Raw genomic sequence first — 22769 nt, forward strand, 5'->3', positions numbered from 1 at the left:
GAGTCACAGCCCTGAAATCATGTGAAGTGACTGAGTCACAGCCCTGAATTCATGTGAAGTGACTGAGTCACAGCCCTGAAATCATGTGAAGTGACTGAGTCACAGCCCTGAATTCATGTGAAGTGACTGAGTCACAGCCCTGAATTCATGTGAAGTGACTGAGTCACAGCCCTGAATTCATGTGAAGTGACTGAGTCACATCTTAAGCAGACATTACCTGTAAATGCCAGTGAATTCACTGAAATGTTTTCTATTTTCCAAGTGCAGCATCACTGACGCACACAAACCCTAATTGGCATTTTTAGTTTTTGTTATTCTTACAGTGGCTGCTTTAATGAAGTACTTTAAACAACAGAGCCTAAATTAGAAGTGTGTGTTCAACCTCAATCAGAAACAGTGTGTTATGAATGTGTTCAACCTCAATCAGAAACAGTGTGTTATGAATGTGTTCAATCAGAAACAGTGTGTTATGAATGTGTTCAATCAGAAACAGTGTGTTATGAATGTGTTCAACCTCAATCAGAAACAGTGTGTTATGAATGTGTTCAACCTCAATCAGAAACAGTGTGTTATGAATGTGTTCAACCTCAATCAGAAACAGTGTGTTACGAATGTGTTCAACCTCAATCAGAAACAGTGTGTTACGAATGTGTTCAACCTCAATCAGAAACAGTGTGTTATGAATGTGTTCAACCTCAATCAGAAACAGTGTGTTATGAATGTGTTCAACCTCAATCAGAAACAGTGTGTTATGAATGTGTTCAATCAGAAACAGTGTGTTATGAATGTGTTCAACCTCAATCAGAAACAGTGTGTTATGAATGTGTTCAATCAGAAACAGTGTGTTATGAATGTGTTCAACCTCAATCAGAAACAGTGTGTTATGAATGTGTTCAACCTCATTCAGAAACAGTGTGTTATGAATGTGTTCAACCTCAATCAGAAACAGTGTGTTACGAATGTGTTCAACCTCAATCAGAAACAGTGTGTTACGAATGTGTTCAACCTCAATCAGAAACAGTGTGTTATGAATGTGTTCAACCTCAATCAGAAACAGTGTGTTATGAATGTGTTCAACCTCAATCAGAAACAGAGTGTTATGAATGTGTTCAATCAGAAACAGTGTGTTATGAATGTGTTCAACCTCAATCAGAAACAGTGTGTTATGAATGTGTTCAATCAGAAACAGTGTGTTATGAATGTGTTCAATCAGAAACAGTGTGTTATGAATGTGTTCAATCAGAAACAGTGTGTTATGAATGTGTTCAATCAGAAACAGTGTGTTATGAATGTGTTCAAAGAGAAACAGTGTGTTATGAATGTGTTCAACCTCAATCAGAAACAGAGTGTTATGAATGTGTTCAATCAGAAACAGTGTGTTATGAATGTGTTCAATCAGAAACAGTGTGTTATGAATGTGTTCAATCAGAAACAGTGTGTTATGAATGTGTTCAATCAGAAACAGTGTGTTATGAATGTGTTCAATCAGAAACAGTGTGTTATGAATGTGTTCAACCTCAATCAGAAACAGTGTGTTATGAATGTGTTCAATCAGAAACAGTGTGTTATGAATGTGTTCAAAGAGAAACAGTGTGTTATGAATGTGTTCAACCTCAATCAGAAACAGTGTGTTATGAATGTGTTCAATCAGAAACAGTGTGTTATGAATGTGTTCAATCAGAAACAGTGTGTTATGAATGTGTTCAATCAGAAACAGTGTGTTATGAATGTGTTCAATCAGAAACAGTGTGTTATGAATGTGTTCATACAGGATGCCGCATGTTTAGATAAAGAACCAACTGCCCAATGTTTCTGTATGTTTAACACACCTTTGTCAAGGGAAAGTGTGTTTGTAAACAGTGGAGGTACTCAAAGGCATTTGATGCCATGGTAACTACACTCACTTATTTCTATTTAAATCTAATAATGTGCTTGTGATGTAACTCAGGGGGGTGGAGACTTATCCAATTATGATGTTTCAGTTTTGTATTTTTAATATATCATTTTTTTCTCAATATAAACTTTTTTCCCCTTAACAGTGTGGAATATGGTGTGTAGATAAGTGAAAAAAATCCTCATTTAAATGTATGAAACTCTGAGGCACTGACACAACAAAATGTGAAAAAGTTCAAGCGGGTGTAGACTTTCTATAGGCACTGTATATATTTTTATATATATATATATATATATATATATATAATATATATATATATATATATATAATGGTATTAAATAAAGAAATAGCTGAAAACTAAACAAAATAAAATTGGGGCACTATATCTTGTTGGAGGCTTGCTGTAATTCTACAGAACCTGCTCCAGGTATTCATTATGGCCACCTACACCTTCACTGCTTACAGACAGTTCTGTAACATGCAGCATCTTGATTTTCTTTTCACAAAATAATTGGTGCATGAACTGGTGACCCCGCGCAATCAAGCATCTTAACCACAGTGCAAAAGAGCCAGGCTCCTCTCCATTAGTGGTTTAAGAGCTTTTAACCTCATCTCATCTCACCAACAGGGGGCAGAATCCGCAATAGCACCCTCTACACTAGCACAGTGGTGAAGAATTTATATGGCCCATCATGACTTTATAAGTGAGATACGTGTTTACCATAGCATGTGTTTCTGTGTTTTTGAAATGCACATTTAAATCCTATTTCATATGCTGTATGGTAGCGAAAGGTAGTGCACGACAGGTAAAAATTTTGGAATGGTTTTGTTAGGCTCAACCACCTTTAATATGAATGTGCTCTGGAAAGGTTTCCTCTGACTGGTGAATCCTCTTCCTGCAGATGACTTGTGTCCAGCGGATTGGGATGGCCTGGTCTGCTGGCCAGGGGGCTCCCCTGGTGAGGTAACAAGAGTGTCCTGCCCATCATACATCTATGATTTCAACCACAAAGGTACCCTTCTCTCGCCTGTGTGATTCTTTATTTATTATTCACAAACGCTTGACGTGACTGGAGTTCCACATTGCTGTGTTTCTGTGTTCCAGGCCCCTTCACTCATCTGTGTGATTCTTTATTTATTATTCACAAACGCTTGAAGTGACTGGAGTTCCACATTGCTGTGTTTCTGTGTTCCAGGCCCCTTCACTCGTCTGTGTGCTTCTTTATTTATTATTCACAAACGCTTGACGTGACTGGAGTTCCACATTGCTGTGTTTCTGTGTTCCAGGCCCCTTCTCTCGCCTGTGTGATTCTTTATTTATTATTCACAAACGCTTGACGTGACTGGAGTTCCACATTGCTGTGTTTCTGTGTTCCAGGCCCCTTCACTCGTCTGTGTGATTCTTTATTTATTATTCACAAACGCTTGACATGACTGGAGTTCCACATTGCTGTGTTTCTGTGTTCCAGGCCCCTTCACTCGCCTGTGTGATTCTTTATTTATTATTCACAAATGCTTGACGTGACTGGAGTTCCACATTGCTGTGTTTCTGTGTTCCAGGCCCCTTCACTCGCCTGTGTGATTCTTTATTTATTATTCACAAACGCTTGACGTGACTGGAGTTCCACATTGCTGTGTTTCTGTGTTCCAGGCCCCTTCACTCGTCTGTGTGATTCTTTATTTATTATTCACAAACGCTTGACGTGACTGGAGTTCCACATTGCTGTGTTCTTGTGTTCCAGGCTATGCTTACCGAAAGTGCAATGCCAATGGGTCCTGGGAGTTTGTGGAGAACAACCTAACCTGGCCAAATTATTCAGACTGTGCCATGTTCCTTCACCCTGGCCTGGAAGGGGAAAAAGTAAGTTTAGTTAAAGGTGTTCTATTGAATGCTTATGAATTACATTCCCACCCCTCTTGTTATCTTTCCTTGCATTGTTACTTTGTGCCCTTTGAATGTGTGAAGGATCATTGGGCTTTGATCATTCAATCGCTATTGAACAGTGAATAACCGTGGCTCATAATGCAGTGCTGAATCCACGCCCCATTAGCCTAGCATCTACTTGAACCCTGTTCCTTTCATTCCAGAGGGATTTCTTTGAACGTCTGTATATCCTGTACACTGTAGGGTATTCAGTGTCATTCAGCTCCCTCGTGGTTGCCGTTTCCATCATTGGCTATTTCAGGTAAGTGAACTGCTATGCTTGTTCAAGGGAAGTGTGGCATTCTAGAGTAATATGGAACACTCCCACTGTGCTCAAAAACAGAACTAATGAACATGTTGTACTGTAGACTCGTACACTGACTATTAAACATCGATCTTTAATAGATTCTAATTGCTGTGATTAATTAAGGACAAAACCAACTGTAAGGGGACTTCATTAATGGCTAATTGCAAATACTTTTTGTTCTAGGATACTGTATTTAAACAAAAAATATGAATGATCATTTAGAAGAAAATAGTAAAGATGAAGCCTTTATTGAACTCAGTGAGCCAGGAGAGTTTATTACAAGTGCATGCGGGTCTCTTCAGTGTGGTATTGTAGTCTGTAATAGAATGTAAAATACCAGGGATAGAACTAGTTTATCATTTAAATGGCATCTATTCCAGTAGTAAACAGCCTATTGTCATTTAATGAGGGGTGGAAAATCTTGTGTCCATGGTGGGTTTGGGGTCAGACAAAACATGAATGAACTTAAAAGCTTATTGGAGCTACACTTAAACCATGCACAAAAGAATAATTTCATGATTCAGTTCATTTATAAACCTGTTCAATCTGATAAATAAATACAAAAGGACAGTAAATGACAGCTGCATTATAAAGCACTAAAACTGTGTGGGAGTGAGGATAGAAATATTTGCACCAGAGATGCAATGTGTTTTCAGAACACAGAGGTGTGAAGGGCAGCACTTCATAACGGATGTTTAGATCAGGGATGCTCAGTGGTGTGCCGTCCAATCCAACATCAGGTTTCACAGCCCTTCACTGGGATCGTTGCAAACTTCTGCTTTCTACTCATTTAATACAGTCAGACCTCAGTGATTCAAACCCCTCTGTCATTCGCCTCCTTATTGACCTGTTTTGTTGTGCTGTGCTCTTCTGCCTAATGCTCTGTTCAGCCCTCAGTCTCTGGTATTCACTCAACAGTGCAGTACTGTAGGTTACCTATAAAGATGTTGTATTCTACTGTATCCTTTTAGGAGGTTTCTTGATTGGGAAAGTCATATAAACAATTTCACAGTTGTGATTCGATTATCCGAACCCCCTGCTCCCAGTTAGTTGGGATACCAGAGATTTTACTGTTCTGCATCCATTCTGACAAGCTCTTGCATGCCGGTCTCGCATACTGAAAGCTTTCAAACCCCATCAAATTTGTGACACCCCATAAACTTGTGTGTTGTATAGAAGGACAATATTCTATGAGGGTGTTTGCACCCCTCAAAGTCTGAGTAAACATCTGCTTCGCCATGTTATCAGAACATGATTGTATCATACCGCTTGTGTCTGTATTTCTTATTGTTCCTTTCCTCCCACCCAGGAGGCTGCACTGCACCAGAAACTACATCCACATGCACCTGTTTGTATCCTTCATGCTGCGTGCCATCATCATCTTCATCAAAGACAGGGTCGTCCACGCCAACATCGCTTTGCAGGACTTCGATTCTGCTGCAATGGACGACTATAAAACCCTCTCGCTGGCGCTGGTCCTGAACAAAACACAATATGTGAGTACTGGAGATAAAGAATATGAGAGTACTGGAGATAAAGAATATGAGAGTACTGGAGATAAAGAATATGAGAGTACTGGAGATAAAGAATATGAGAGTACTGGAGATAAAGACTATGAGAGTACTGGAGATAAAGAATATGAGAGTACTGGAGATAAAGAATATGAGAGTACTGGAGATAAAGAATATGAGAGTACTGGAGATAAAGACTGTGAGAGAACTGGAGATAAAGAATATGAGAGTACTGGAGATAAAGAATATGAGAGTACTGGAGATAAAGACTATGAGAGTACTGGAGATAAAGAATATGAGAGTACTGGAGATAAAGAATATGAGAGTACTGGAGATAAAGACTATGAGAGTACTGGAGATAAAGAATATGAGAGAACTGGAGATAAAGAATATGAGAGTACTGGAGATAAAGAATATGAGAGTACTGGAGATAAAGACTGTGAGAGAACTGGAGATAAAGAATATGAGAGTACTGGAGATAAAGAATATGAGAGTACTGGAGATAAAGACTATGAGAGTACTGGAGATAAAGAATATGAGAGTACTGGAGATAAAGAATATGAGAGTACTGGAGATAAAGAATATGAGAGTACTGGAGATAAAGACTATGAGAGTACTGGAGATAAAGACTATGAGAGTACTGGAGATAAAGAATATGAGAGTATTAAAGATAAAGAATATGAGAGTACTGGAGATAAAGACTATGAGAGTACTGGAGATAAAGAATATGAGAGTATTAAAGATAAAGAATATGAGAGTACTGGAGATAAAGAAAATGAGAGTATTAAAGATAAAGAATATGAGAGTATTAAAGATAAAGAATATGAGAGTATTAAAGATAAAGAATATGAGAGTATTATAGATAAAGAATATGAGAGTATTAAAGATAAAGAATATGAGGGTACTGGAGATAAAGAATATGAGAGTATTAAAGATAAAGAATATGAGGGTACTGGAGATAAAGATGTGTTCCTTTGGTTTGCACTGTCCTTATAATTCCCTGTAACAAGTTCTAAAACAAAACACAAATGTCACCCTGTTTAATACTTAACCCTTTCAGGTACAATAGGACATGCATTTCTCACAAATAAAAATGATGATAACTTTTTAAATTTTGCACTGAGGTGCATGAAACAGGGTTTGAAATGTACCGAGGTTGGATCTGGTCATCCAAATGGTCAGATTCCTCCTCGTGATACTTGCGCCACTCTCATGCACTTTAAGAAGAAACCGTTTGAACGGCCGCTCAAGTCCTAGTGTACCCTCAGGGGCTAACGCAGCCTATTCTTTAATGATCTGAATCTCTCTCAGGGGTGAAACACCAGCATGACTAGCGCAGAGGTAAATGGCGACGTTCTGTAGATCTGCCACGGTTTAGATTATTAAAATAGCAGCAACATGTGTTTCACACAATCTCAATTGCTTTTACTCTCCATCAGGTTAATAATGACTGTTGTGTGATACAGGTACGAGGTTGTAGACCTGAACTGATAGGCACTTCTATAACTAGCATACTGGTATTGCCAGGCATTGAAAACCCGGTGCCCAAGGTGGTCCTGCTACTGTACGGCTCATTAAACTGAGTAGTTGGTGAATTATGGTTGATATTTAAATAAACAGTTGCTGCTATACTGTATATGTCAGCCGGATTAACAGTTTTTGAGTTTTAACAATAACAAGAACTTAATTAATCATAAACTTCCCTTCACTGTAATCACTGAATAATTGACTGAGGCAACTGGAATGATGCACCCATTTCAGAAGGGATTTCTGTATTGGAAAATGATATTTTCATGAGATGTGGCAGAGGATCTGGAAGAACAAAGGAGCTATCTAATTGAGCACGAAGACTCACTCCACACAGACAGGAGGGGAGGGTTGAAGCAGCAACAGTCAATAAGTGAGGCAAAGAACTGAGCACTTTTCTATCCCATTTTAGTGTTGAACAGCCTCTGTACAATGTCTGTGACACTGTCCAAAGAAATATTACAACCGATTTAAAAGCATTAGAGCTGGAGAGCTGTGCTGACACTGTTGAATTTACATCAAGGGAAGTAATGTTAAAACTAAGTAAGACCTCACCTAGAATTTTGTGTTCAGTTCTGGTCACCTCGTTACAAAAAGGATATTGCTGCTGTAGAAAGAGTACAAAGATTAGATAAAGGGGCATTCAGAACAGAAAATAGGAGGCACTTTTTTACACAGAGAATTGTGAGGGTCTGGAACCAACTCCCCAGTAATTTTGTTGAAGCTGACACCCTGGGATCCTTCAAGAAGCTGCTTGATGAGATTCTGGGATCAATAAGCTACTAACAACCAAATGAGCAAGATGGGCCGAATAGCCTCCTCTCATTTTTAAACTTTTTTATGTTTTCTTACGTTTTTCTTATGATCCTGACTACAGCCAGGTCCCTTGATCCATGCCATTAACCATGCATTTAAAATATGCATGCATATTTTATTCAGGGCTGTTTGTATGTTGGCAGATTGGGTGCAAGATTACAGTCCTGCTTTTTATCTACTTCCTTGCCACCAACTACTACTGGATACTGGTGGAGGGACTCTACCTTCACAGTCTCATCTTCATGGCTTTCCTTTCAGACACTGAGTACCTATGGGGATTCACTTTGATTGGATGGGGTAAGCCTGGTTTGCCTTCAAATAAATCTAGCACCATGGACTTTAAGCAAATCTATCATGAAACTATCTATCATGAAACTAATAAGGTAATGCTTTAAGTGGTGTCTCTAATTACTGTGTATTTACATAGTAGTTACTTAGTAAAGACAAGTGCACTTATACATCATTACAATATTATTATACATAGTTACAATGTATTATTATTATTATTATTATTATTATTATTATTATTATTATTATTATTATTTACTTATGTAAATCTTTTTGCACATTCTAGCCTTATCCCTATCCCTAACCTTTTTCTAATACAATCATATACTTACATATATATATATCGTGCAAAAAAATGTACACATTGTATATGCCTAATAACATTGTAATGATGTGTAATTACACATGTATTTACTAAGCAACTACTAGAGACAGAATGTAAAGTGTTACCAAAAATAATGCTTTCCAACTAACCTTGTCTCTTGCGTATCATGGTTGTGAGTGCGTTAAGGAAGTGAGCCGCTCAGAGCAGAGCATACAGAGCAGATTTCATTGGTGATCTGAGTGAACAGAAACATTCTCGCTGTGAGCTGCTCAGTTGCTTAACGCACTCAGTATAATTGCTTTCACACCATGTGCTTGGGGTTGAATTGCTTGCTTTCCATATGGAATTTGATAACCCACATTTTAAGATGAATGTATGTGTATATATATAAGGCTCCCATTAAACGTAAAATATATGGATTTAGTTTTTACTGGTCAATGTTGTTTTAAGGTATTTACAAATATGGATGCTACAGTATATAAGAAAAAAAGCTAAACAAATGTGTTATATAATGTGAACACGTCTGATATTGTTTTGCAGTAGGTATTTAAAGTGTTTTTTAAACAAGTGGTTAAATCAAACTGGAGAATGATATGTTTCCAGCTGGCTGGCGCTGTTGCTAGTGGCATGTTTTATGCTGGATTTGTACATGTTGGATGATTTCAAGCTCCCTGAAGCCCTGACTATTCTTTCATTTTCACTGCAGGAGTTCCAGCTCTGTTCGTGGCAGCATGGGCAGTCGTCAGGGCAACGGTGGCTGATGCACGGTGCGGGTTGAAGGAGCTCCTTTTCTTCTTCACTGATAGTCGCATGTTCATTAACATATTGCAGGTCATGTGCACTGTACTTGACTAAGGGCCCTTGTTACACACCAAGCTTCCCTCTCCAGGATTTTCTTATTTTAATGACAATCAGGTCAGATCTTGAGAATGCCACTTTCCTTATGCTGGCGTGACAGTCAGCTCAGTTTGAATGTGTGCAAGCTGACCTCATTTCTAAAAGTTTAGCTGAATTCAATTCCTATGCCTTTGTATTCTGCTCGCTGGCTTGGACTAGAGACGGTGTTGCATTTCAGTTTTCAAAACAAATCACCCAAACAGAGCTGCTAAAGACAAATCAGACAGAACTATATTCACTTTTCAGACTAATGGGTTTTTTTGGAAGGTTATCATCCTTTACTTTGAAATGTTCAATCGTAATTCTAAGGTTAAAACTATGAAAAAAAAAGAAGTCATTACTTTCTGAAGTTTCTTATTATGTATAAAGCTGGTGGCAGATACAGGATCTCACACATTTAGCAGTAGTTGACAAGTAGGATTCATTTGGTATTTTTGGCTGTGTAGTTTTGGCTCGATTCCAGATGCAGCGCCTGTCTCCCTGTGCAGGTTCTGTTGATTCCAGATGCAGCGCCTGTTTCCCTGTGCAGGTTCTGTAGATTCCAGATGCAGCGCCTGTCTCCCTGTGCAGGTTCTGTTGATTCCAGATGCAGCGCCTGTTTCCCTGTGCAGGTTCAGTAGATTCCAGATGCAGCGCCTGTCTCCCTGTGCAGGTTCTGTTGATTCCAGATGCAGCGCCTGTCTCCCTGTGCAGGTTCTGTAGATTCCAGATGCAGCGCCTGTCTCCCTGTGCAGGTTCAGTAGATTCCAGATGCAGCGCCTGTCTCCCTGTGCAGGTTCTGTTGATTCCAGATGCAGCGCCTGTCTCCCTGTGCAGGTTCTGTAGATTCCAGATGCAGCGCCTGTCTCCCTGTGCAGGTTCTGTAGATTCCAGATGCAGCACCTGTCTCCCTGTGCAGGTTCTGTTGATTCCAGATGCAGCGCCTGTTTCCCTGTGCAGGTTCTGTTGCACACTGCTTTCCCGCACTCAATAATACTGCTGCTGGGCTTGTTTAGGACCTGTCTTCTGACAGGAAGAGACACTCACAGCTATAGCACTGCTTCAGAAAAACTATACATTTAAACATTGCATCCCTGGGCTCTTATTAAACTCATTCCTTAAGTAAGTAGCAACAGGAACCATTTCAATAAACAGGAGTAAAATAGATTCTGAAGAAATGGCTCTGTTTTTTAATGCATTTCTCAAAATAACATTCTAAAATAAGTAGATGATTACTGATGTGAGTCATACATTTTGCATTATTTGTTTTCACAGAAGCCCATGTTTACCACTTTTTTCAGAAGTGAAGTATCACAGTTCAATGCTCATATGCAGAATTGCAATGCGTCTGTATGGCTGCCCTTTCTTGTCCCACATTGTCCCCTATCCCTTAGCCTAAGTGCATTGTAACTTGGCATGACAGCATTGTAATTATGTGTAAGTACACATGCATTTACAATGTAAATACATGGTAATTAAAGCACTTGATGTAAGGTGTTACCCGATCATCTAAACCCCGCCTCCACATACTGTGATGATAGAGTTTTAAACCAGCTGCAGGTCTCAGCTCTCAGCTCTCACATTCCCTAGATGAAAGACACATTATGTCTTTTTTAATGGGGGAAAGAACTGTAACCTACAGTCATAGGTTACCATCGAAGAACAAGCAAGTAATTAGAAAATCAAAGAATCAAAAAAAGTGCTAAACCCCCGCAAAGAAGACCATTTTAAACACTAGTCAGCAGAGATCAAAGAACGTGAGTGTGTGTGAGTGTGTGTGTGTGTGTGTGAGTGCGTGCGTGCGTGCGTGCGTGTGCATGAGTGTGTGTGAGTGTGTGTGTGTGTGAGTGCGTGCGTGCGTGCGTGTACATGAGTGTGTGTGTGTGCGTGTGCGTGTGGGCCTGCTCATAACACATGGTTCTTTATGCCTCATGTTGAATAACATCAAACAGGACATAGTCAAGTTGGCTGTGCTTTACCTGTGGGGTATTGTGGATTGTTACTCAATGCATAAGCAGGAGAAGGGCAACATGATTTAAATGGGACGATTACTGAGTCAGGATTTCCACAGTACCTGCACTTTCTAATCAGATTTGCAACAGTGGAGCTGGGTGGATAAGGTGGTAACTGGTATTGGTAAAATATGAGGCTGCTTTATAGTTGTGTTATATTTCCCCTTCTTTCCAGTTAAATATCCCAGTTTGAGAGACAATATGAGAACAAATGTAATTGAAGTACTCAAAGTGTATTTCGAATAAGTGTGATTTGTTTAACCTAATTTAATCATTATGGCACAGGGAAAGTGTGGAATCAATCTGCTCTATCCACTAAGATTTAACCCACCACTTATTTAAATACTGTTTGTAGTAAGTCTAAATAAATAACATCTTCAGTCTTAAGCTGAAGGAACACAAAGGCACTTTTCAGGAACAGTGGCTTGAAACCTGCTTCCAGGAGACCAGTATTAACAAAATGAACAGTAATGTGTTGATCTAAACTGTGTCATTATATTACTAGATTTGCCTTTAAATTTGATTTACTTAAATACTGTTGTTTCGTAATGGGGTTTTATGTTCACATTACTGTGGATGTGAAGGTTACTAAATTGATGTCTGAATACTCCTCACACTTAAGTCAGTGTAATTGAATTGTATTTAAGATGCACTCCTCATTTCTACAGATGCTGGGAACTAAGTGCTGGCAACCTGAAATGGATTTACCAAGCTCCAATCCTGATAGCTATTGGGGTAAGTATTTACCAAGCTCCAATCCTGATAGCTATCGGGGTAAGTATTTACCAAGCTCCAATCCTGATAGCTATCGGGGTAAGTATTTACCAAGCTCCAATCCTGATAGCTATCGGGGTAAGTATTTACCAAACTCCAATCCTGATAGCTATCGGGTAAGGATTTACTAAGTTATTTTTAAAATAAAGATTGATTGATTGATTGATTAGGATTAGGGTTATATTGTGCAATTTTATTTACTAAGTAACTGCTATGTAAATACACAGTAGTCAAAGACACTTCATGTAGTGTCACCATTAATATTTATTTTGTGTGGTACTTGATAAGATAAATGTACTACAGGTGAATTGGGGGACAGGTATTCTACTCAAGTAAAATAGAGGAAAGAACAGAGCAAGAGGAAGAGCTTGATGAAGCTGGAAAAATTTGTCTCAGTCTTTTGCAGAAGAGGAAGGTGCATCAAGACAGCTTTACAAAAGCCCAGCTGTGAAAATGATCTAATTTACACACAGCACATTGATAATAAAAATAAAAAAAGGCGTGTACAACAATGTGAGACCCTGGTATCACTAAAGGGAAATATATGTCTGTGTACAACAGGCTGTGTGGTCCAGTGGTTAAAGAAAAGGGCTTGCAACCAGGAGGTCCCTGGTTCAAATCCCACCTCAACCACTGACTCGCTGTGTGACCCTGAGCAAGTCACTTCACCTCCTTGTGCTCCGTCTTTCGGGTGAGACGTAATTGTAAGTGACTCTGCAGCTGATGCATAGTTCACACACCCTAGTCTCTGTCAGTTGCCCTGGATGAAGGTGGCTGCTAAATAAACTAATAATAATAACAGAGGCAGATAGAGTGAGAATGAATCAGGCAGAAGAGCACATGGAATCTTTTATTCCTATTATGTTTTATTTCTGCCAGACTCTGGAAGGTTAACATCTGGTATTAATTCAATGGATCTACGTGATAGGATTAGGTTCCACCTTTCTGTGCTGAGCATTGAGGTTTAAAATGGTTCTTTTTACACAAAACACTAACATGCACTAGCCTGCAGGGATGTAATGGAAAATACAATGTAGAAAATACTTGGAAAGCTTCCAATGCTTCCTCAGTTTTTCCTGTGTGAAATGCACAGCATTTTGAAATAAAACGGTGCACTGGCAATTGAGGTTTTTAAATCATTTTTTATGTATTATTTGTATTTTTTTTTTACTTAGAAATTGCAGCTTTATGTTAGCGCAACAAGCTGTCAAAGGCCATTTTTGCAAAATGCATTTTTAGTCATCAGAATATATAATTGCTGGCTTATAAAAGAGCAAAGCCTACATTCATTTTGGGTCTGATAATTAATTGTGGCTTTTCACAAATAACTCATCGCAGCAATCATTTGATGTCAGGCAGATAAGGTTGACTGAGCTTTCTGGTTATGATGGCTATTAAAAACGAAACTTTTGACCCTTTGGAATCATTTAAAAAAATAGTAATAATAATAATAATAATATGGACATTGCTGTGTCGCCTTTCAACACTAGAAATAGGCAATGTAATATAAACAGCAGCTAAATCATTTTTTCTTCTATTCTGTTTTCTACAAGGTGACAGAAAATCCACGTTCTATATATATTTGATCTATGCTTAATGCTATAAATGTTATGGGTGAATATCCACATCCATAGTTCCCAGTGTATAATTGGTCTGCAGAACACTGTGACTGTGTGAGTGACCAGTCTTTCTAACTGACTAGCGTTCCCAGTGTATGACTGGTCTGCAGAACACTGTTACTGTGTGAGTGACCAGTCTTTCTAACTGACTAGCGTTCCCAGTGTATAATTGGTCTGCAGAACACTGTGACTGTGTGAGTGACCAGTCTTTCTAACTGACTAGCGTTCCCAGTGTATGACTGGTCTGCAGAACACTGTGACTGTGTGAGTGACCAGTCTTTCTAACTGACTAGCGTTCCCAGTGTATAACTGGTCTGTAGAACACTGTGACTGTGTGAGTGACCAGTCTTTCTAACTGACTAGCGTTCCCAGTGTATGACTGGTCTGCAGAACACTGTGACTGTGTGAGTGACCAGTCTTTCTAACTGACTGGCGTTCCCAGTGTATAACTGGTCTGCAGAACACTGTGACTGTGTGAGTGACCAGTCTTCCTTGTTTGTTTGTTTTTAGCTGAATTTCATCTTGTTTCTGAACATTGTTCGGGTTCTGGCCACAAAAATACGGGAAACAAATGCTGGAAGATACGACACGAGGAAACAGTACAGGTAACAATAGAAACCTGTAACACTTTCCATGAAGTGTCTCTAATTACTGCGTATTTACATAGTAATTACTCAGTAAATACATGTGCACTTACACATCATTACAATGTTATTATGCATCGTTACAATGTACATAATGTGTAAATCTTTTTTGTGCTATATAACCCAAACTCTAACTCTAACTCTAATCCTAATCTTGACACTTTTCTGATACAATTGTGTACTTACATATACATGTATCATGTAAAAAATGTACACATTAAATACATTGTAACTATGCATAATAACATTGCAATTATGTATAAGTACACATGTATTTACTAAGTAACTACTATGTAAGTACACTGTAATTAGAGACACTTCATGGAAAGTGTTACCGCTGAAAAAGATTTAATTTGATACAAAATGTAAAAAAAAAAAATCTTCTGTATATTTTTTCTTAATATCCATAGATTTTGCTGACCGTGATAATAAATAATATAGCAGTGTATAAATATATTTATGAGCTTCAATAAAGGACACGTTTCTCAATAATTCAGAAGTAAGAAGGACTGTGCATTATTGCATTTGGCATGTTGTTGTTTTTTAAACAATACCGATACCAATACCAGCACTAATAGACTTGTGTTTCTTTAGAAAACGTGTGTGCCTGTTAATAACACTGGTGTCTTATCTCTCCCTTACCGCAGGAAGCTCGCGAAATCAACACTTGTCCTGGTGCTGGTGTTTGGGGTGCACTACATTGTCTTTGTGGGAATGCCACACACTTTCAATGGGATGGGATGGGAGGTGCGGATGTACTGTGAGCTTTTCTTCAACTCCTTTCAGGTAACATATAGTACAAGTACGTGTGATCAATGGTACAATCAATCAATCAATCAACCAATCAACCAACCAACCAACCAACCAACTAATCAATCAACCACTCAATCAATCAATCAATAAACCAATCAATCAATCAATCAAAACCTTTATTTATCCAGACAAGTCAATTGAGAATTCTCATTTCCAATGACGACTTAGCAAGAGGCTCACACCACCACAGCAAACAGCATTACACACAATCACTAAGCACTTACAAAGAGCAGTGTGCAACTTAGCAAGAGGCTCACACCACCACAGCAAACAGCATCACACACAATCACTAAGCACTTACAAAGAGCAGTGTGCAACTTAGCAAGAGGCTCACACCACCACAGCAAACAGCATCACACACAATCACTAAGCACTTACAAAGAGCAGTGTGCAACTTAGCAAGAGGCTCACACCACCACAGCAAACAGCATCACACACAATCACTAAGCACTTACAAAGAGCAGTGTACAACTTAGCAAGAGGCTCACACCACCACAGCAAACAGCATCACACACAATCACTAAGCACTTACAAAGAGCAGTGCACAATGTGTCAACCCTACGGCTAAAAGCAACCTCTGTGTAGTCCAGTGGTTAAAGAAAAGGGCTTGTAACCAGGAGGTCCCCAGTTCAAATCCCACCTCAGCCACTGACTCATTGTGTGACCTTGAGCAGGTCACTTAACCTCCTTGTGCTCTGTCTTTCAGGTGAGACGTAATTGTAAGTGACTCTGCAACTGATGCATAGTTCACACACCCTAGTCTCTGTAAGTCGCCTTGGATAAAGGCGTCTGCTAAATAAACAAATAATAATAATAACCTCAGCTATGTTCATTTTTATAGTTTCAGAGCATGTCATATTTTGTCATGTCTGCCAGAGAAGCAGTGGTTAGTGCTGAGTGCCCCTCAGTTAATTAACAATTTGATAACGTGGTTAATCTGTCTATCAGTCTGTCACAATCTGCATGGTGAACACAATAACTGCCTTGAATTTCCCTGACTCTTCTTCACATGTTTGATTTGTATTGAAAGAGGACATCATGTGTGAAAATTCAATTAGCTGTGTTTGGAGCAGATGAGGCTGCCACTTTGAGCTCTTTAGTTTAATATAATTAATCCTTTTAATGCATTAGCTTTCCATCTTTTAAAAATCCACCTTGAATGTTTTGTGAAAGGGTAACGTCGCTGGCAAGGCTGGTTACTGGCAGCAGGGAGATTCAGAGAGAGAAAGCTGCAATGAAAGCACTAATGCACATGTTTATTATCCCACAAAATAAACTAAAACACAGGAAAATAGAAACAGAGTACAAAAACAAGGCACTAAAGGTACCCAAACTCTCTTCCCAAGCTCCTCCTGTTCGGGCGGGGCAGTCGTCTTCACTGAACCCTCCCTCCAGGGGTTTCTTCCCTTTTATACCACGCGGCTGGGACTTGATTCACGATCACTTATTCAATCAGGACCCAGCCACATTCCCCACGTGGATCTGGCAGGGATGGAATTTACCTCATCTCTGCCAAACACCTTGTTCCATTCATGTCCTTCATTTCTGAATTGAGCAGTCCATCCAGAGCTCAGTTGGCTGTGTAACATTCAGTAAAACATCATTATAAAATTAGATGTAACTTACTGTATGTGTGTATATATATACACTACCGGTCAAAAGTTTTAGAACACCCCCATTTTTCCAGTTTTTATTGAAATTTAAGCAGTTCAAGTCCAGTGAATAACCTGAAATGGTACAAAGGTAAGCGGTAAACTGCCAGAGGTTAAAAAAAAAAAGTTTAGGTTACCAAAAACTGAAAAATAATGTACATTTCAGAGTTATACAAAAAGGCATTTTTCAGGGAACAAGTAATGGGTTAACAACTTACAGCTGTTCTGCAGCAATGGAAGTAAATTAAGCCTTGAAAGTTGATGCTAACAATTCCTACAGGTGTCCCAACTTTTGTTGATTACTTACAAACCCTCTGTCTGTATAAAAGCAGTGTTGGAACAGACTGTGTTACTACACCCTCTTAAGCATTATTTGGACAGTATTGTACTGCAGGAAGTAGTATATTGTTCTCATAATGGCAAGAAAAAGGCAATTAACAAAGGAAGACAGACAGACCATTATAACCCTTAAAAGTGTAGGTCTTTCCTTTAGAGAAATTGCAAAGAAAGCCAAGGTGTCAGTGAGTACAGTTTCCTACACCATCAAAAGGCACTTGGAAACTGGAGGAAACTCTGACAGGAAGAGGTCTGGCAGACCCAAAGCCACAACAGAATCAGAAGACAAGTTTCTGAGAGTCAACAGCTTGCATGATAGGCGGCTCACAGGACAACAGCTTCAAGCACAGCTTAACACTGGTCGAAGTAAGCAAGTCTCAGTTTCAACTGTGAAGAGAAGACTTCGAGCTGCAGGTTTGACAGGTCGAGTGGCAGTAAGAAAGCCATTGCTAAGATGGCAAAATAAGAAAAAGAGGCTTGCCTGGGCCATGAAGCACTGCCAGTGGACTACTGAAGACTGGAAGAAGGTCTTATGGACCGATGAATCAAAATTTGAAATCTTCGGTTCATCACGCAGGGTTTTTGTACGCCGTCGAGTAGGCGAAAGGATGGTTCCTCGGTGTGTGACACCAACTGTCAAACATGGAGGAGGAAGCGTGATGGTCTGGGGCTCTTTTGCTGGATCCAGAGTCGGCGACTTGCACAGAGTGAGTGGCACCCTGAACCAAAACTGCTACCACAGCATTTTGCAGCGCCATGCAATACCCTCTGGTATACGCCTAGTTGGTCAGGGGTTCATCCCACAGCAAGATAATGACCCAAAACATACCTCCAGGCTATGTCAGAACTACCTTAGAAGAAAAGAACAAGACGGTAGGCTTCAAATCATGGAATGGCCAGCACAGTCTCCAGACTTAAACCCCATCGAGCTGGTTTGGGATGAACTGGACAGAAGGGTGAAAGCAAAGCAACCTACAAGTGCAACACATTTGTGGGAACTTCTGCAACAGTGTTGGGAAGAACTTTCCGAACAATATTTGATTTCCATTGTAGAAAGAATGCCACGAGTGTGTTCGGCTGTTATATCTGCAAAAGGTGGCTACTTTGATGAGTCAAAAATTTAGATTAAATTTTGTTAAACAAAACAATTCCATGATTTCTTTTTTATCTCCAATTGTTTATTTGTTCTATGCTTTAATTTCAGAGTACATTGAGACATTAAACTGCGTAAATTTCAATAAAAACTGGAAAAATGGAGGTGTTCTAAAACTTTTGACCGGTAGTGTATATATATTTTTTAATGTGACATGTGAAATGTTCAGTTTTCTATTTCCTGCTCAAACTGTATGTGGTAAACCTGTTTCATCAGTTGCATGTAATTTATCTTATATGACAGAATTTCATAATCTTTTATTTTTTCTGCAGAGAGATTCCTCCCACATGCATGCACTCACACAGCACAACAGATAGCCCTTCATCTGTAAAATAATGAATGTTTGTCTTGGCAAGCTTACAAAAAAGAAATGATCTGCCCACATAAACAGTTTAGCCTTTGATGAAGCTGCCTGTGGCATATACAGTATACCTATATAATAGTGTGTGTGTGTGTGTGTGTGTGTTTGTGACTCACTAAAAACACGTTGAATAAAGTGATTAGGATATGCTGGCCGTCCTGTACTTATTACACAAAATGCAATACCACTCCACTATGTATTTTACATGGAATTCCATTCATACCCCATTGAGACCTCTGACCTCTGAAAAAGCAAGCATGAAGGTGATTCAAACGATAAATAACCAAACTGTGCTGCTGCCACAGCTCTTGTGAATCCAATGGTGCTCTTTTCACTTCGTATCTTCTTGACCTTTATCTAGGCCTGCTCCTTCCCAACATTTATTTTTCAGGGGCTCACAAAATAAATCGCTCAGCTTTAAGATTATGGACTGTGGTTCTTCACTGGAACACAATGAAACCTGTTAATTATACAACGGGCTTCGCCACTTCCAGTTTCATGATCCAAGTATCCAAAGTCCATAGGAAAGCATCAGGTATGACTGACACCTGTTTCATTAGCTATGATTTCCCCCAGCTTGGAAGTCTCTGCCCAGTTCGTATGTGGGCAGCTGCTGGTCAGAAGCAAAGAATACACTGAAAATGACCGTATCAAGTAGCTAAGCCTCTGCAGCCTGTTGCACAGTTTATCCAGTTTCATGATGTTTTAATAAAGAACTGTAAATGAACATGCTACTCTAAAAGGTGAGCATTTTATTTTGTGAGCCCCTGAAAAACAAACGTGAATAAGGAGCAAGCCTACCAATAAAGTTGCCTGATATTAAAACAACCGTACATAATGTATACCGCATTCTGTTTCAGGGTTTCTTTGTGTCCATTATCTATTGCTACTGCAACGGAGAGGTGAGTCATTTTCTTTTCAGTATTGAGCATCTCATGAATGCATGCTTCTGGCCTTTTGACAATGTATTGAATATTATGTAAATTGTGCTGAACATTCCTGCTCCAGTAATATTAGGGATGCACAGCAGACTCTCACTAAACCAAACCAGATCACAATCTGCATCATACTAAATAAATGCCTGGTCTGCTCTTTTATATGTGTAATAAATGCATGGCTCTTTTGGACTGTGGTTGAGACACTTGGTTGTGGTGTGTGAGGTCGCCGGTTCATGCCCAGTCTCCACCCTGTTACAAATGCACAGACAGCGGTAATTGTTTTGCAGAGTTATAATATCATTTTGATGTTGAAGTTTGGTTTCTATCAGCTTTTACTCTGATAGTGTGTTTCATTTTACAGGTCATTTCAGAATGACAGGGTCGAGAGTAGCTGTATTAACCTGCAATACGATTTTTAAAGATTTCCACATCTATTGCACTCGATTCCCAAAGCTGCATGCTCCAAATTGTTATTAACACTGATTATTGCTGGTAAAAAAAACACAAAAATTACAATACAGAAACAAATAAAAAAAAACCATGGTGCTGATGATCTGAACACTTTGACACTGGCCCTTATTGTTCCTCTTGATTGATTGATTGGGGTCAGTGCATCCACACACTAGTATACTGAACCATCTCACCAGTTGCAGTCTGAACAAGTGAAAGCCTCCCTACATCTGATTTGTGTTGCTCGAGTTGAAAATGATTTGCTCATCTGATACTCAAGTGATAGCAATTTATGCTGAATGGAATTAACAGTGGCATGTCAAGATCAGTCTAAAACAGTTTAAAAGCAGAAATAGTTCAGAATACTCAGGAATAATAATAATGATAATAATAATAATAATAATAATAATAATAATAATAATAATAATAATAATAATAATAATAATAATAATAATAAACTTGAGAACCCTTTCATTAATCTTCTAATTATATATATATATATATATTGCAACCTAGACTTCCCCTTGTTCTCCTTATTCTATTTCATGCAGTGTTCTCCACCCCCTTTACAGTGATGCCTGGGGTCATAGGAGCAGTCTGACCTTTACCCTTAGCCAGGGATATTACTGTAGACTGTGACAAACCTGCTGATGCTTTAAGATTGGGGTCTGTTCAATAGATATAAATGACATTAAAAAAAACTATAATCCTACAAAAACACCAAATATGCTGAAAAGACTTATGTGCGCTGTCAGATGTTTTAAAATGCTGAGCCTCACTTTCAGTTAAATTATTATAATTCATTTTTCTCCAGGTTCAGACAGAAATCAAGAAGACATGGACCCGCTGGAACCTGGCGCTCGACTGGAAGAGGACCCCCCAGTTCAGCAGCTACCGCTACGGGTCTGTGCTCACCAACCTCAACAACAGCACCAGCAGCCAGTCCCAGCTCGCCCGTGCCTCCCGCACGGCTCTCTTCTCCAGCAGGGTGTACAGGAGCGGACCATCCAGAGCCATCAACAGCCACACCACCCTGCCTGGGTATGTGATCAGCAACTCGGACCCAGACAGCATGCCGCCCTCCATCCCAGAGGAGAGCGACGGGAATGAGGAGAAGCAAGTGGACGACATCTCCCTGAAGGAGCAGCTCCAGCCCACGATGATGAGCAGCAGCTGCGTGGAGGATGATGAAGCAGCGCTGTGAGGACTTCTCCACGTCAGCCCACGGGGCTCTTTACTCTGTCTGAAACCCCTTCTCCGCTCTTTAGTGTCAGTTTGACCACTTTGGACTCAGTGGCTAATTGATCCATTTGTATTTTAGAAATATGTTTGTTATCTAGTGAAAGCACAATCTGTAATCCAGTGTCTCAACAAAGCTCTTGTTGTGTGTAAGGGTTACCTGCGGTCCTGCTTTCAGATGCATGGAAGAAAGTGTGAATCGATGAAGAGTCAAGCAAGCTTACAGACTCGTGTCCAGTGTATCCCAAGGATTAGGAAGAATTAAGAATCTTCAAGCTCTGGCTCCAGCTTCTCGTTGTGGTGTATCAAAATGCCCAAATTGCAAACTGTTTGTGATCGGGTGAATGCATGACGCAGTATCGACAAAAGGACATTTTGAAAAAACTTTCAGACATGTATAATAATGCTTCAGACAAGTTGTTTATTTAAAATACTTGACGTTAAGGGCTGTGTTTGATATTTTCATGTTGGTATGCTAATCTGTACCAGTTTTATTATTGAACTGAACTTTCACACCATAATGCACCAGGGGTATTACAGGGCATGTGTTCCAATGGCACTTTTTGGGGAGTTGCAAATAAAAATAACAACATTTTAACAGAATGTTTTAAAAAAAGGTTTTATGAATGCCAAATTAATTTTGTACATTTTGATTTATTATTATTATTATTATTATTAGTAGTAGTAGTAGTAGTAGTAGTAGTAGTAGTAGTAGTAATGATAGTATCACTAGCAGTAGCAGCAGTAGTAATGATATGGATATTTGCATGTTGTGCTAACATGCCTGACTGTATATACCCGATCCTCTGTGAGGAAGCTCAGTATTGAGCCTGTATGAAGGTAGTTTTAGCTTTGCCCCCGAGCCCCGTCTCCTCCTGTAAAATGCATTGCACTATTTGGGCCACGTGTCTATTATTATTATTATTTATTTATTAGCCGACGCCCTTATCCAGGGCGACTTACAATTGTTACAAGATATCACATTATTTTTTACATACAATTAGCCATTTATACAGTTGGGTTTTTACTGGAGCAATCTAGGTAAAGTACCTTGCTCAAGGGTACAGCAGCAGTGTCCCCCACCTGGGATTGAACCCACGACCCTCCGGTCAAGAGTCCAGAGCCCTGACCACTACTCCACACTGCTCAATGATTGTTTACTTGTAAAAAAAGAAAGAAAAACAAATCTATTCAATTATTAATAAATGTTTCCAGCCCATCTTTTTTCCTTGTTGCTCAATTCTGTATTTCTATTTAAATTCATGTGTCAGTGTTTTCCGTGTGAAGCAAAATATCCTAACTTTGGTTCA

General features: G+C 39.3%; 1 protein-coding gene across 1 annotated transcript in view; it reads left to right on the forward strand.

The window, feature by feature from the left end:
* Positions 1 to 22769, forward strand: part of LOC117405125 (parathyroid hormone 2 receptor-like) — a 34627-nt gene extending 11858 nt beyond the window's left edge. Inside the window, exons 3-13 of the mRNA XM_034007938.3 lie at positions 2797 to 2907; positions 3637 to 3755; positions 3983 to 4080; positions 5435 to 5621; positions 8123 to 8276; positions 9299 to 9359; positions 12149 to 12215; positions 14384 to 14478; positions 15165 to 15303; positions 19693 to 19734; positions 21035 to 22769. Coding sequence (XP_033863829.1) covers positions 2797 to 2907; positions 3637 to 3755; positions 3983 to 4080; positions 5435 to 5621; positions 8123 to 8276; positions 9299 to 9359; positions 12149 to 12215; positions 14384 to 14478; positions 15165 to 15303; positions 19693 to 19734; positions 21035 to 21424 — 1463 coding nt within the window. The 3' untranslated portion in view covers positions 21425 to 22769. The remainder of the gene's footprint in view (positions 1 to 2796; positions 2908 to 3636; positions 3756 to 3982; positions 4081 to 5434; positions 5622 to 8122; positions 8277 to 9298; positions 9360 to 12148; positions 12216 to 14383; positions 14479 to 15164; positions 15304 to 19692; positions 19735 to 21034) is intronic.

Source organism: Acipenser ruthenus, chromosome 10 (genome assembly GCF_902713425.1).
Source record: "Acipenser ruthenus chromosome 10, fAciRut3.2 maternal haplotype, whole genome shotgun sequence".
Taxonomy (NCBI): Eukaryota; Metazoa; Chordata; class Actinopteri; order Acipenseriformes; family Acipenseridae; genus Acipenser; species Acipenser ruthenus.